This window comes from Haliotis rubra, unplaced genomic scaffold, assembly GCF_003918875.1.
Source record: "Haliotis rubra isolate DU_JTF1 unplaced genomic scaffold, ASM391887v1 Scf795, whole genome shotgun sequence".
In the NCBI taxonomy this organism is placed as follows: domain Eukaryota; kingdom Metazoa; phylum Mollusca; class Gastropoda; order Lepetellida; family Haliotidae; genus Haliotis; species Haliotis rubra.
In genome coordinates, this window is record NW_025767518.1 from 410963 (window position 1) to 426866 (window position 15904).

The following is a 15904-nucleotide window of genomic DNA, read 5'->3' on the forward strand; positions in this document are numbered from 1 at the left end:
GCATGCTCGCCAGACCTCAACCCAATTAACCATGCCTGAGATGAACTCGTACAAACGTCACCCAGCACCAGTGGATCTCCCAGGACTCCACAGAGCTCTAGTAGAGGAATGGAATGCGATTCCGCAAGCTTCCTTTATGAACTTGATAAGGAGCACGAGAACAAAATGACCAGCTGTGTCTTAGGCGCGCGAGGAGGTCATGTCATTTTCATTTTTAGGGTGTCTGGTCTATACAGCTGATGTTTGCTAGTGCTGTTTGAACTTTTTGTCTGTATGTCTCGATGTGTCACGTTTGTCAACACACTAAACATTATGGTGACACTCTTAGTTCTATTATTTCTGAGGAACTTTTCTTAACATGTGCTATTTTTTATTTGCCTCTTTGTTAATGAAGCCTAGTTGTTTTTTTCCATTAATTTGAAAACAATCACATGTCATTGGCAAATTTTTAGTGCACAGCACCGTAAAGATCCGGGTTAGAATTAATGACTAACCCATGCTTCTCGTAAGTGGCGACTAACGGGATCGGGTGGTCAGGCTCGCTGTCATCGTATCGTAGATCGGTGCTCATGCTGTTGATCACTGGATTGTCTGATCCTGACTCGATTATCTACAGGCCGCCGCCATATATCAGGAATATTGCTGAGTGCTGTGTAAAACTAAACTCACTCACTCTAGCACACAGCCCAGCGTTTCACGTACAGGGTTTCTTGGCGTTACTCACTCACTCACCCACCCACCAATACTGTTCAGGAGACGTCTCCCTGCTTGTCGTAAAAACAATAAAAATGAGGATCACCCAAATCGATTATTTACACACTGCCACCATGTAGCTGGGAGGGGCAGTGGGGTAGGCTAGTGGTTAAAGCGTTCGATCGTCACACCGAAGACCCGGGTTCGATTCTTCACTACTACTACAGCTTGTACAACTACTGCAGCTACTATTGCTTCTGCTGCTGCTGCTGCTACTGCTACTGCTTCTCCTGCTGCACTGTTTTGTATTACAAGTTGACAAAACACAACCAAATTCATATTTATTGTTTTATATTTATTGTTTCTTCATATCAGCATGATACGTTTATGAAACAGGCCAAAGATTAAGCCCTGCTTCAATTAAGGAACATGTCGAATTTGAAGCTGAGGTTGTTGTCCGACATGTCGAAGTTGAACCGGAAGCAGGCCAGCGCCTCCCTGTAGTTTTGATTGGCCAACTGGAGGCGGATCTGTTCACGGGTGCAGTTGCCACTTGTTGGGATAGGAGGCTGAAAGAATCAGAACAGTGAAATACATTGGTAGCCCTAGTTAAAATATTTACATGTGAAAAAAACATAGAGTATCGATTCCTTAATTGTCAAGGGGGCTTACTGAAAGGGAAACAACCATTGCGATAGCGACCAACCATTGCAATACCATTGCAATAGCTTTTTTATCATTGAATTGTCTCAATTGAAGTCATTTTCTAAATAAATGTATGGTTTATGTGAAATGAGAACAAGTTGAAGTCGTTTCAGTCTCTTTAATAACTGACAAGAAACTTGAAACCCAGATCAAGTAAACAGTTAGCACATGACCTCAATGAAGCAGCAAGTCTGCACCCAAACATCCTCTATTTTTGCTGCATCGCGTTTATCAACGAAAGCCAACTATCTATAGTCACAGTTTTCGTTTCTACCCTCGATTAAGTGCTATCGGAGACTCAACAATTGCAATCCACCGATAGTTCGATGCCTCGTTACAGCCCTACTGATTTGATGTTTCTCTTTATAATTTTTCGGACAGTGTGTTCTAATGGAAATTACATCTAACGAGCGACATGGTCAATGTCCCTGTGACAGACAGACTCTTCACAGAATATTCCAGTGACAGGAGCACTTCTACAGACTATTCTTGAGACGCTTGGACGTTTTCGTACCCTATCACTTGGCCAGAGGGTCTCTTTACAAAGCATCCTTGGACAGAAGGACTTGCTGCTTACTGTTTGTGAGGCAGCGGGACTAGCTTAGCCTATCCCTGGACTTTCTACACAGTCTCCCTGGGACTGTTCCCGAGACAAAAGGACTTTCTTTAGCCTATCCCTGGGACAAAGGGATGTTCTGTGGAGTTCCCTGGGACAGAAGGAGTATCTACAGACTGTTCCCGAAACAGAAGGACTTTCTTTAGCCTATCCCTGGGACAAAGGGATGTTCTGTTGAGCTCCTGAGACAAAAAAGAATGTCTACAGACTGTCCCCGAGACATAAGGACCTTCTTTAGTCTATCCCTGGGACATAGGGGTGTTCTGTGGAGTTCCCTGGGACAGAAGGAATGTCTACAGACTGTTCTCGAGACATGAGGACTTTCTTTTGCCTATCCCTGGGACAAAGGGATGTTCTGTGGAGTTCCATGGGACAGAAGGGATCTCTACAGACTGTTCCCGAGACATGGGGACTTTCTTTTGCCTATCCCTGGGACAAAGGGATGGTCTGTGGAGTTCCCTGGGACAGAAGGAGTATCTACAGACTGTTCCCGAGACATGGGGACTTTCTTTAGCCTATACCTGGGACAAAGGGATGTTCTGTGGAGTTCCCTGAGACAATAAGAATGTCTACAGACTGTTCCCGAGACATAAGGACTTTCTTTAGTCTATCCCTGGGACATAGGGGTGTTCTGTGGAGTTCCCTGGGACAGAAGGAAAGTCTACAGACTGTTCCCGAGACATGGGGACTTTGTCTAGTCTATCCCTGGGACACAGGGATGTTCTGTGGAGGTCCCTGAGACAAAAAGAATGTCAACAGACTGTTCCCGAGACAAAAGGACTTTCTTTAGCCTATCCCTGGGACATATTGATGCTCTGTGGAGTTCCCTGGGAGAGAAGGAATATCTACAGACTGTTCCCGAGACATGAGGACTTTCTTTTGCCTATCCCTGGGACAAAGGGATGTTCTGTGGATTTCCCTGGGACAGAAGGGATATCTACAGACTGTTCCCGAGACATGAGGACTTTCATTTGCCTATCCCTCGGACAAAGGGATGGTCTGTGGAGTTCCCTGGGACAGAAGGAGTATCTACAGACTGCTCCCGAGACATGGGGACTTTCTTTAGCCTATACCTGGGACAAAGGGATGTTCTGTGGAGTTCCCTGAGACAATAAGAATGTCTACAGACTGTTCCCGAGACATGGGGACTTTGTCTAGTCTATCCCTGGGACACAGGGATGTTCTGTGGAGGTCCCTGAGACAAAAAGAATGTCAACAGACTGTTCCCGAGACAAAAGGACTTTCTTTAGCCTATCCCTGGGACATATTGATGCTCTGTGGAGTTCCCTGGGAGAGAAGGAATATCTACAGACTGTTCCCGAGACATGAGGACTTTCTTTTGCCTATCCCTGGGACAAAGGGATGTTCTGTGGATTTCCCTGGGACAGAAGGGATATCTACAGACTGTTCCCGAGACATGAGGACTTTCATTTGCCTATCCCTCGGACAAAGGGATGGTCTGTGGAGTTCCCTGGGACAGAAGGAGTATCTACAGACTGCTCCCGAGACATGGGGACTTTCTTTAGCCTATACCTGGGACAAAGGGATGTTCTGTGGAGTTCCCTGAGACAATAAGAATGTCTACAGACTGTTCCCGAGACATGAGGACTTTCTTTAGTCTATCCCTGGGACATAGGGGTCTTCTGTGGAGCTCCCTGGGACAGAAGGAATGTCTACAGACTGTTCCCGAGACATGGGGACTTTCTTTAGTCTATCCCTGGGACATAGGGATGTTCTGTGGAGTTCCCTGAGACAAAAAGAATGTCTACAGACTGTTCCCGAGACAAAAGGACTTTCTTTAGCCTATCCCTCGGACATAGGGATGTTCTGTGGAGTTCCCTGGGACAGAAGGAATATCTACAGACTGTTCCCGAGACATGAGGACTTTCTTTTGCCTATCCCTCGGACAAAGGGATGTTCTGTGGAGTTCCCTGGGACAGAAGGGATGTCTACAGACTGTTCCCGAGACATGATGACTTTCTTTTGCCTATCCCTGGGACAAAGGGATGTTCTGTGGAGCTCCCTGGGACAGAAGGGATATCTACAGACTGTTCCCGATACATGAGGACTTTCTTTTGCCTATGCCTGGGACAAAGGGATGTTCTGTGGAGGTCCCTGAGACAAAAAGAATGTCTACAGACTGTTCCCGAGACAAAAGGACTTTCTTTAGCCTATCCCTGGGACATAGGGATGTTCTGTGGAGTTCCCTGGGACAGAAGGAGTATCTACAGACTGTTCCCGAGACATGAGGACTTTCTTTTGCCTATCCCTGGGGGCAAAGGGATGTTCTGTGGAGCTCCCTGGGACAGAAGGGATCTCTACAGACTGTTCCCGAGACATGAGGACTTTCTTTTGCCTATGCCTGGGACAAAGGGATGTTCTGTGGAGTTCCCTGGGACAGAAGGGATCTCTACAGACTGTTTCCGAGACATGGGGACTTTCTTTTGCCTATCCCTCGGACATAGGGATGGTCTGTGAAGTTCCCTGGGACAGAAGGAGTATCTACAGACTGTTCCCGAGACATGATGACTTTCTTTGCCTATCCCTGGGACAAAGGGATGTTCTGTGGAGTTCCCTGGGACAGAAGGGATATCTACAGACTGTTCCCGAGACATGAGGACTTTCATTTGCCTATCCCTCAGACATAGGGATGGTCTGTGGAGTTCCCTGGAATAGAAGGAGTATCTACAGACTGTTCCCGAGACATGAGGACTTTCTTTTGCCTATCCCTCGGACAAAGGGATGGTCTGTGGAGTTCCCTGGGGCAGATGGAGTATCTACAGACTGTTCCCGAGACATGAGGACTTTCCATGCCTATCCCTGGGACAAAGGGATGTTCTGTGGAGCTCCCTGGGACAGAAGGGATATCTACAGACTGTTCCCGAGACATGAGGACTTTCATTTGCCTATCCCTCGGATATAGGGATGGTCTGTGGAGTTCCCTGGGATAGAAGGAGTATCTACAGACTGTTCCCGAGACATGGGGACTTTCTTTTGCCTATCCCTCGGACAAAGGGATGTTCTGTGGAGTTCCCTGGGACAGATGGAGTATCTACAGACTGTTCCCGAGACATGAGGACTTTCTTTTGCCTATCCCTGGGACAAAGGGATGTTCTGTGGAGTTCCCTGGGACAGAAGGAGTATCTACAGACTGTTCCCGAGACATGAGGACTTTCTTTTGCCTATCCCTGGGGCAAAGGGATGTTCTGTGGAGCTCCCTGGGACAGAAGGGATCTCTACAGACTGTTCCCGAGACATGAGGACTTTCTTTTGCCTATCCCTGGGACAAAGGGATGTTCTGTGGAGTTCCCTGGGACAGAAGGAGTATCTACAGACTGTTCCCGAGACATGAGGACTTTCTTTTGCCTATCCCTGGGGCAAAGGGATGTTCTGTGGAGCTCCCTGGGACAGAAGGGATCTCTACAGACTGTTCCCGAGACATGAGGACTTTCTTTTGCCTATGCCTGGGACAAAGGGATGTTCTGTGGAGTTCCCTGGGACAGAAGGGATATCTACAGACTGTTTCCGAGACATGGGGACTTTCTTTTGCCTATCCCTCGGACATAGGGATGGTCTGTGAAGTTCCCTGGGACAGAAGGAGTATCTACAGACTGTTCCCGAGACATGATGACTTTCTTTTGCCTATCCCTGGGACAAAGGGATGTTCTGTGGAGTTCCCTGGGACAGAAGGGATATCTACAGACTGTTCCCGAGACATGAGGACTTTCATTTGCCTATCCCTCAGACATAGGGATGGTCTGTGGAATTCCCTGGAATAGAAGGAGTATCTACAGACTGTTCCCGAGACATGAGGACTTTCTTTTGCCTATCCCTCGGACAAAGGGATGGTCTGTGGAGTTCCCTGGGGCAGATGGAGTATCTACAGACTGTTCCCGAGACATGAGGACTTTCCATGCCTATCCCTGGGACAAAGGGATGTTCTGTGGAGCTCCCTGGGACAGAAGGGATATCTACAGACTGTTCCCGAGACATGAGGACTTTCATTTGCCTATCCCTCGGATATAGGGATGGTCTGTGGAGTTCCCTGGGATAGAAGGAGTATCTACAGACTGTTCCCGAGACATGGGGACTTTCTTTTGCCTATCCCTCGGACAAAGGGATGTTCTGTGGAGTTCCCTGGGACAGATGGAGTATCTACAGACTGTTCCCGAGACATGAGGACTTTCTTTTGCCTATCCCTGGGACAAAGGGATGTTCTGTGGAGTTCCCTGAGACAAAAAGAATGTCTACAGACTGTTCCCAAGACATAAGGACTTTCTTTAGTCTATCCCTGGGACATAGGGGTGTTCTGTGGAGCTCCCTGGGACAGAAGGAATGTCTACAGACTGTTCCCGAGACATGGGGACTTTCTTTAGTCTATCCCTGGGACATAGGGATGTTCTGTGGAGGTCCCTGAGACAAAAAGAATGTATACAGACTGTTCCCGAGACATGGGGACTTTCTTTAGTCTATCCCTCGGACAAAGGGATGTTCTGTGGAGTTCCCTGGGACAGAAGGGATGTCTGCAGACTGTTCCCGAAACAGAAGGACTTTCTTTTGCCTATCCCTGGGACATAGGGATGTTCTGTGGAGTTGCCTGGGACAGAAGGAATATCTACAGACTGTTCCCGAGACATGGGGACTTTCGTTTGCCTATCCCTGGGACAAAGGGATGTTCTGTGGAGATACCTGGGACAGAAGGGATATCTACAGACTGTTCCCGAGACATGAGGACTTTCTTTTGCCTATCCCTCGGACATGGGGATGGTCTGTGGAGTTCCCTGGGACAGAAGGACTATCTACAGACTGTTCCCGAGACATGAGGACTTTCTTTTGCCTATCCCTCAGACATGGGGATGGTCTGTGGAGTTCCCTGGGACAGAAGGAATATCAACAGACTGTTCCCGAGACATGAGGACTTTCTTTTGCCTATCCCTGTGACAAAGGGATGGTCTGTGGATTCCCTGGGACAGAATGGATATCTAAAGGCTGTCTCGAGACATGGGGACTTTTTTGCCTATCCCTGGGACAAAGGGATGTTCTGTGGAGTTCCCTGAGACAATGAGAATGTCTACAGACTGTTCCCGAGACATAAGGACTTTCTTTAGTCTATCCCTGAGACATAGGGGTGTTCTGTGGAGATCCCTGAGACAGAATTAATGTCTACAGACTGTTCCCGAGACATGGGGACTTTCTTAAGTCTATCCCTGGGACATAGGGATGTTCTGTGGAGGTCCCTGAGACAAAAAGAATGTCTACAGACTGTTCCCGAGACAAAAGGACTTTCTTTAGCCTATCCCTCGGACATATTGATGTTCTGTGGAGCTCCCTGGGACAGAAGGAATATCTACAGACTGTTCCCGAGACATGAGGACTTTCTTTTGCCTATTCCTCGGACAAAGGGATGCTCTGTGGAGGTCCCTGGGACAGAAGGGATCTCTACAGACTGTTCCCGAGACATGAGGACTTTCTTTTGCCTATCCCTGGGACAAAGGGATGTTCTGTGGAGCTCCCTGGGACAGAAGGGATCCCTACAGACTGTTTCCGAGACATGGGGACTTTCTTTTGCCTATCCCTGGGACAAATTGATGTTCTGTGGAGTTCCCTTGGACAGAAGGGATATCTACAGACTGTTCCCGAGACATGGGGACTTTCTCTTGCCTATCCCTCGGACATGGGGATGGTCTGTGAAGTTTCCTGGGACAGAAGGAGTATCTACAGACTGTTCCCGAGACATGAGGACTTTCTTTTGCCTGTCCCTGGGACAAAGGGATGTTCTGTGGAGTTCCCTGGGACAGAAGGGATATCTACAGACTGTTCCCGAGACATGAGAACTTTCATTTGCCTATCCCTGGGACATAAGGATGGTCTGTGAAGTTCCCTGGGACAGAAGGAGTATCTACAGACTGTTCCCAAGACATGGGGTCTTTCTTTTGCCTATGCCTGGGACATAGGGATGGTCTGTGGAGTTCCCTGGGATAGAAGGAGTATCTACAGACTGTTCCCGAGAGATGAGGACTTTCTTTTGCCTATCCCTGGGACATAGGGATGTTCTGTGGAGTCTCCCTGAGACAAAAAGAATGTCTACAGACTGTTCCCGAGACAAAAGGACTTTCTTTAGTCTATCCCTGGGACATAGGGATGTTATGTGGAGTTCCCTGAGACAAAAAGAATGTATACAGACTGTTCCCGAGACAAAAGGACTTTCTTTAGTCTATCCCTCGGACAAAGGGATGCTCTGTGGAGTTCCCTGGGACAGAAGGGATCTCTACAGACTGTTCCCGAGACATGAGGACTTTCTTTTGCCTATCCCTGGGACAAAGGGATGTTCTGTGGAGCTCCCTGGGACAGAAGGGATCCCTACAGACTGTTTCCGAGACATGGGGACTTTCTTTTGCCTATCCCTGGGACAAATTGATGTTCTGTGGAGTTCCCTTGGACAGAAGGGATATCTACAGACTGTTCCCGAGACATGGGGACTTTCTCTTGCCTATCCCTCGGACATGGGGATGGTCTGTGAAGTTTCCTGGGACAGAAGGAGTATCTACAGACTGTTCCCGAGACATGAGGACTTTCTTTTGCCTGTCCCTGGGACAAAGGGATGTTCTGTGGAGTTCCCTGGGACAGAAGGGATATCTACAGACTGTTCCCGAGACATGAGAACTTTCATTTGCCTATCCCTGGGACATAAGGATGGTCTGTGAAGTTCCCTGGGACAGAAGGAGTATCTACAGACTGTTCCCAAGACATGGGGTCTTTCTTTTGCCTATGCCTGGGACATAGGGATGGTCTGTGGAGTTCCCTCGGATAGAAGGAGTATCTACAGACTGTTCCCGAGAGATGAGGACTTTCTTTTGCCTATCCCTGGGACATAGGGATGTTCTGTGGAGTCTCCCTGAGACAAAAAGAATGTCTACAGACTGTTCCCGAGACAAAAGGACTTTCTTTAGTCTATCCCTGGGACATAGGGATGTTATGTGGAGTTCCCTGAGACAAAAAGAATGTATACAGACTGTTCCCGAGACAAAAGGACTTTCTTTAGTCTATCCCTCGGACAAAGGGATGTTCTGTGGAGTTCCCTGGGGGGGAAGGGATGTCTACAGACTGTTCCCGAGACATGAGGACTTTCTTTTGCCTATCCCTGGGACAAAGGGATGTTCTGTGGATTTCCCTGGGACAGAAGGGATATCTACAGACTGTTCCCGAGACATGAGGACTTTCATTTGCCTATCCCTCGGACAAAGGGATGTTCTGTGGAGTTCCCTGGGACAGAAGGAGTATCTACAGACTGCTCCCGAGACATGGGGACTTTCTTTAGCCTATACCTGGGACAAAGGGATGTTCTGTGGAGTTCCCTGAGACAATAAGAATGTCTACAGACTGTTCCCGAGACATGAGGACTTTCCTTAGTCTATCCCTGGGACATAGGGGTCTTCTGTGGAGCTCCCTGGGACAGAAGGAATGTCTACAGACTGTTCCCGAGACATGGGGACTTTCTTTAGTCTATCCCTGGGACATAGGGATGTTCTGTGGAGGTCCCTGAGACAAAAAGAATGTCTACAGACTGTTCCCGAGACAAAAGGACTTTCTTTAGCCTATCCCTGGGACATAGGGATGTTCTGTGGAGTTCCCTGGGACAGAAGGAATATCTACAGACTGTTCCCGAGACATGAGGACTTTCTTTTGCCTATCCCTCGGACAAAGGGATGTTCTGTGGAGTTCCCTGGGACAGAAGGGATGTCTACAGACTGTTCCCGAGACATGAGGACTTTCTTTTGCCTATCCCTGGGACAAAGGGATGTTCTGTGGAGCTCCCTGGGACAGAAGGGATATCTACAGACTGTTCCCGATACATGAGGACTTTCTTTTGCCTATGCCTGGGACAAAGGGATGTTCTGTGGAGGTCCCTGAGACAAAAAAAGAATGTCTACAGACTGTTCCCGAGACAAAAGGACTTTCTTTAGCCTATCCCTGAGACATAGGGATGTTCTGTGGAGTTCCTGGGACAGAAGGAGTATCTACAGACTGTTCCCGAGACATGAGGACTTTCTTTGCCTATCCCTGGGACAAAGGGATGTTCTGTGGAGCTCCCTGGGACAGAAGGGATCTCTACAGACTGTTCCCGAGACATGAGGACTTTCTTTTGCCTATGCCTGGGACAAAGGGATGTTCTGTGGAGTTCCCTGGGACAGAAGGGATATCTACAGACTGTTTCCGAGACATGGGGACTTTCTTTTGCCTATCCCTCGGACATAGGGATGGTCTGTGAAGTTCCCTGGGACAGAAGGAGTATCTACAGACTGTTCCCGAGACATGATTAAATTCTTTTGCCTATCCCTGGGACAAAGGGATGTTCTGTGGAGTTCCCTGGGACAGAAGGGATATCTACAGACTGTTCCCGAGACATGAGGACTTTCATTTGCCTATCCCTCAGACATAGGGATGGTCTGTGGAGTTCCCTGGAATAGAAGGAGTATCTACAGACTGTTCCCGAGACATGAGGACTTTCTTCTGCCTATCCCTCGGACAAAGGGATGGTCTGTGGAGTTCCCTGGGGCAGATGGAGTATCTACAGACTGTTCCCGAGACATGAGGACTTTCCATGCCTATCCCTGGGACAAAGGGATGTTCTGTGGAGCTCCCTGGGACAGAAGGGATATCTACAGACTGTTCCCGAGACATGAGGACTTTCATTTGCCTATCCCTCGGATATAGGGATGGTCTGTGGAGTTCCCTGGGATAGAAGGAGTATCTACAGACTGTTCCCGAGACATGGGGACTTTCTTTTGCCTATCCCTCGGACAAAGGGATGTTCTGTGGAGTTCCCTGGGACAGATGGAGTATCTACAGACTGTTCCCGAGACATGAGGACTTTCTTTTGCCTATCCCTGGGACAAATTGATGTTCTGTGGAGTTCCCTGAGACAATGAGAATGTCTACAGACTGTTCCCGAGACATAAGGACTTTCTTTAGTCTATCCCTGGGACATAGGGGTGTTCTGTGGAGCTCCCTGGGACAGAAGGAATGTCTACAGACTGTTCCCGAGACATGGGGACTTTCTTTAGTCTATCCCTGGGACATAGGGATGTTCTGTGGAGGTCCCTGAGACAAAAAGAATGTATACAGACTGTTCCCGAGACATGGGGACTTTCTTTAGTCTATCCCTGGGACAAAGGGATGTTCTGTGGAGTTCCCTGGGACAGAAGGGATGTCTGCAGACTGTTCCCGAAACAGAAGGACTTTCTTTTGCCTATCCCTGGGACATAGGGATGTTCTGTGGAGTTGCCTGGGACAGAAGGAATATCTACAGACTGTTCCCGAGACATGGGGACTTTCGTTTGCCTATCCCTGGGACAAAGGGATGTTCTGTGGAGATACCTGGGACAGAAGGGATATCTACAGACTGTTCCCGAGACATGAGGACTTTCTTTTGCCTATCCCTCGGACATGGGGATGGTCTGTGGAGTTCCCTGGGACAGAAGGACTATCTACAGACTGTTCCCGAGACATGAGGACTTTCTTTTGCCTATCCCTCGGACATGGGGATGGTCTGTGGAGTTCCCTGGGACAGAAGGAATATCAACAGACTGTTCCCGAGACATGAGGACTTTCTTTTGCCTATCCCTGTGACAAAGGGATGGTCTGTGGAGTTCCCTGGGACAGAATGGATATCTAAAGGCTGTTCCCGAGACATGGGGACTTTCTTTTGCCTATCCCTGGGACAAAGGGATGTTCTGTGGAGTTCCCTGAGACAATGAGAATGTCTACAGACTGTTCCCGAGACATAAGGACTTTCTTTAGTCTATCCCTGAGACATAGGGGTGTTCTGTGGAGATCCCTGAGACAGAATTAATGTCTACAGACTGTTCCCGAGACATGGGGACTTTCTTAAGTCTATCCCTGGGACATAGGGATGTTCTGTGGAGGTCCCTGAGACAAAAAGAATGTCTACAGACTGTTCCCGAGACAAAAGGACTTTCTTTAGCCTATCCCTCGGACATATTGATGTTCTGTGGAGCTCCCTGGGACAGAAGGAATATCTACAGACTGTTCCCGAGACATGAGGACTTTCTTTTGCCTATCCCTGGGACAAAGGGATGTTCTGTGGAGCTCCCTGGGACAGAAGGGATCCCTACAGACTGTTTCCGAGACATGGGGACTTTCTTTTGCCTATCCCTGGGACAAATTGATGTTCTGTGGAGTTCCCTTGGACAGAAGGGATATCTACAGACTGTTCCCGAGACATGGGGACTTTCTCTTGCCTATCCCTCGGACATGGGGATGGTCTGTGAAGTTTCCTGGGACAGAAGGAGTATCTACAGACTGTTCCCGAGACATGAGGACTTTCTTTTGCCTGTCCCTGGGACAAAGGGATGTTCTGTGGAGTTCCCTGGGACAGAAGGGATATCTACAGACTGTTCCCGAGACATGAGAACTTTCATTTGCCTATCCCTGGGACATAAGGATGGTCTGTGAAGTTCCCTGGGACAGAAGGAGTATCTACAGACTGTTCCCAAGACATGGGGTCTTTCTTTTGCCTATGCCTGGGACATAGGGATGGTCTGTGGAGTTCCCTCGGATAGAAGGAGTATCTACAGACTGTTTCCGAGAGATGAGGACTTTCTTTGCCTATCCCTGGGACATAGGGATGTTCTGTGGAGTCTCCCTGAGACAAAAAGAATGTCTACAGACTGTTCCCGAGACAAAAGGACTTTCTTTAGTCTATCCCTGGGACATAGGGATGTTATGTGGAGTTCCCTGAGACAAAAAGAATGTATACAGACTGTTCCCGAGACAAAAGGACTTTCTTTAGTCTATCCCTCGGACAAAGGGATGTTCTGTGGAGTTCCCTGTGGGGGAAGGGATGTCTACAGACTGTTCCCGAGACATGGGGACTTTCTTTGCCTATCCCTGGGACAAAAGGGATGTTCTGTGGAGCTCCCTGGGACAGAAGGGATCTCTACAGACTGTTCCCGATACATGATGACTTTCTTTTGCCTATGCCTGGGACAAAGGGATGTTCTGTGGAGCTCCCTGGGACAGAAGGGATCTCTACAGACTGTTCCCGAGACATGAGGACTTTCTTTTACCTATGCCTGGGACAAAGGGATGTTCTGTGGAGTTCCCTGGGACAGAAGGAGTATCTACAGACTGTTCCCGAGACATGGGGACTTTCTTTTGCCCATCCCTGGGACAAAGGGATGGTCTGTGGAGCTCCCTGGGACAGAAGGAGTATTTACAGACTGTTCCCGAGACAATGACTGTCTACAGTCTGAGTGTTCTTGAGAAATTGCGTCTTTATATAGAACATAACTGGAATATGCTTCTCCTCATAAAACTATAGTATGACGTCACTCGAAGGATATAACAGCAACTTAACCATTTACATTTGACAGCTACCAAAACATTCGTGAAAGGCACGAAAATATACTCACTCTGACGGTCGGTGTGGCGCCAGTGTCAACATTATTGAAACTCCCGGGGCACGCACTCGGCACACTGACATCAGGACGCTGACAGCGGTTGATGCTGCCTGGGGTGAGGTTCTGGGTCTGGTTGGGGGCAAAGCAGTGCTGTCTGCCGGAGAACCTGGTTCCGCGTCTGTACAGCTCGACGTTGTCACAGTTGCACGGCGTTGTCAGGTACTGCACCAACGTCAGTTCCTCAAGGGTGTTGCAGCCGATGTTCATGACGGAGCCTCTGGAGATCTGGGACGATTGGATGCTGTTGGAAGGTAGATCAAAGGCGTAGCTCTGAAGATTTGTGATGTTGGTGTACTGAATCCTCAAGGACCGACTGTAGATGATGTCCTTAAAAGCATACGGTTGGATGGTGAAGATCTTGGCATAGCTGAAGGTAAGTGAGTTCAAACCAGTCAGGTTGTGGAATGCGTAGGAATCGATGGTGGTGATGTTGGAATAGGAAAATGTGATTTGACGGTAGATGTTTTTGTCCAGGTTGCTAAAGGCGCCTCCCCTGATGTTGGTGATGTTTACTCGGGTGAAGGACACTGAAGCTTGGATATCGGAGAACGCGCAGCTCTGTATTGTGCCCAGGGATCCATAACTAAATCTTATAGATTTCAGATTGGGGCTTCCATGGAATCTTCCGCTGGGGATCTCCCTGAAGTTTGAATAATAGAAATAGGCCGTGGTTATGTAGGAGGGAATGTAAGTGGGAAAGATGGAGAGGCGCTGGCAGTTCATGTTGTTGTTGGAGGTGGTGCATCTGCATCCGGGTGGACACGCGACCTGGCCAGCTGCCAACTGGACACACAGACAGACACACAGTAGGAGCACGAGGTTGCCTGAGGACATCTGTGAAAAATGATTCGTAAAAATACACTTAAAAACAAAACGTATTGATGTTTTTTACGTCTTTAACGTGAGTGAGTGAGTGAGTTGGGCTTTATGCCGCTTTTAGCAATATTCCAGCAATATTACGCCAGGGGATGCCATAAATGGGCTTCACACATTGTGCCCATATGGGGAATCGAACCCGGATCGTCGGCGTGAACGCTTTAACCACTAGGCTATCACACCGCCCCATTTCTTTAAACGGCATTTAAGGAGATGAACTATGAAGTATTTTGGATATCAACTTCTTCTTTATTGTTGAACACGATTTTTCGGAGGTAAGTCTTGCTCTTTCAGGTGAATGATGCTGCTTGTTCAGGCTATGTATGTGCGGGCGTTTGTGCGTTCGTGCGTTCGTGCGTGTGTGTATGTGTGGCTGTTTGTGCTAACAACTAACAATGGTTGTATGTTTTACTAAGGATTTTTTTGTGCTTGTATCTTTTACACGAGACTAACGCTATGTGGGTAGGAAAATTACAACCCTAAAGTTGACATGTACGTACATCAATGGTTTTGAAGAGTGGTAATTAAAACAAAGATTCATATGTAGTCCTGATATTTAAGACACATAAGGAAAATAATAAACGGATATTGTAAAAAAAGTGAAAACATACCATTTTGGGTGTTGTAGCCGACACACCAGTATAGGATCACAATCTCTGTGAAGACGCACGGCTCACATATAAACCCGACGTTATATATGGGTACACGCAGCTGTCAAACTGTCAATCTCATACGTCAGGGCAGAGCTGTTGTACCCTGATCGTTCACTAGCGGTCACGTGCTTCCACGGCCTTGATGGGTGGTCATTCACGTCATGAGTGGCTTCGAGGCATTCTTTCGGCTTTTTTTCTTTACTATCTTTAAAAATGACTTTCTGCCTGGTATTCGATAGAGAATACAAATTTTATCTTTGTTTGCACCATAGAGCCATTTAAAATTATTCAACATGTTAGATTAGTATGATTCGTGTCGACAGTATTTTTTTCATGTAGATACTGTAGAAAACTTTCAAAATATTTATGTTTTGAAACGGATTTTGTAGAAACAAAATCGAGTTCATAAACAGATAAGATCATTCCACATGCTCGTTGTTTATTTACAATAAAACACACGGTAATTCGAATTGGTCAACTATTTTCTTGCTGTTAAGATTATATATTCTCGTTGCTGTAACTATTTTCGCGCTGCTTCAACTATTCAATGTGAGTGCTTCACGCTCGTCGTTCAATAACGAGTACACAGGCATTGTCAGATATCGTGCCATCTTCATCCACAACGTCTAACTTCCTGGTTTATACCAACGACCTACACAGGGATTGCGTAGAATATTTATGTATGTAAACTGTGTACATGTGATCTCACGGCCCGCCGCCCTCGGCAAACACCACAACCTCGAGTACCCGTACCTATCTTTCAGTCATAACCAGGCATTTGAGTTAACAGGGGAAATTTTCTTAAAATGAGTCCGTTAGTTTCATTACTTCCTTTTTACTAAGTTTTGATGACGTTTGCAGTTGTTGCCAAATCGTGT

General features: G+C 47.6%; 1 protein-coding gene across 1 annotated transcript; it reads right to left on the reverse strand.

Moving 5' to 3' along the window:
* Positions 1 to 1039: 1039 nt before the first annotated feature.
* LOC124261304 lies at positions 1040 to 15071 on the reverse strand. Its single transcript, XM_046695612.1, has 3 exons — positions 14985 to 15071; positions 13450 to 14331; positions 1040 to 1262 (listed from the first exon to the last, which is right to left on the reverse strand). The coding sequence occupies exons 1-3, from the start codon at positions 14985 to 14987 to the stop codon at positions 1110 to 1112; spliced, it is 1038 nt and encodes a 345-aa protein (XP_046551568.1). The 5' UTR covers positions 14988 to 15071; the 3' UTR covers positions 1040 to 1109.
* Positions 15072 to 15904: the final 833 nt, after the last annotated feature.

What these genes read in the sequence shown, in the direction of transcription:
- LOC124261304 (XM_046695612.1), bottom strand. An exon ending in GCGCCACACCGACCGTCAGA is followed by an intron (nt 1,263 to 13,449) that starts GTGAGTATATTT and finishes TGATTCTTTCAG; the next exon opens with CCTCCTATCCCAACAAGTGG.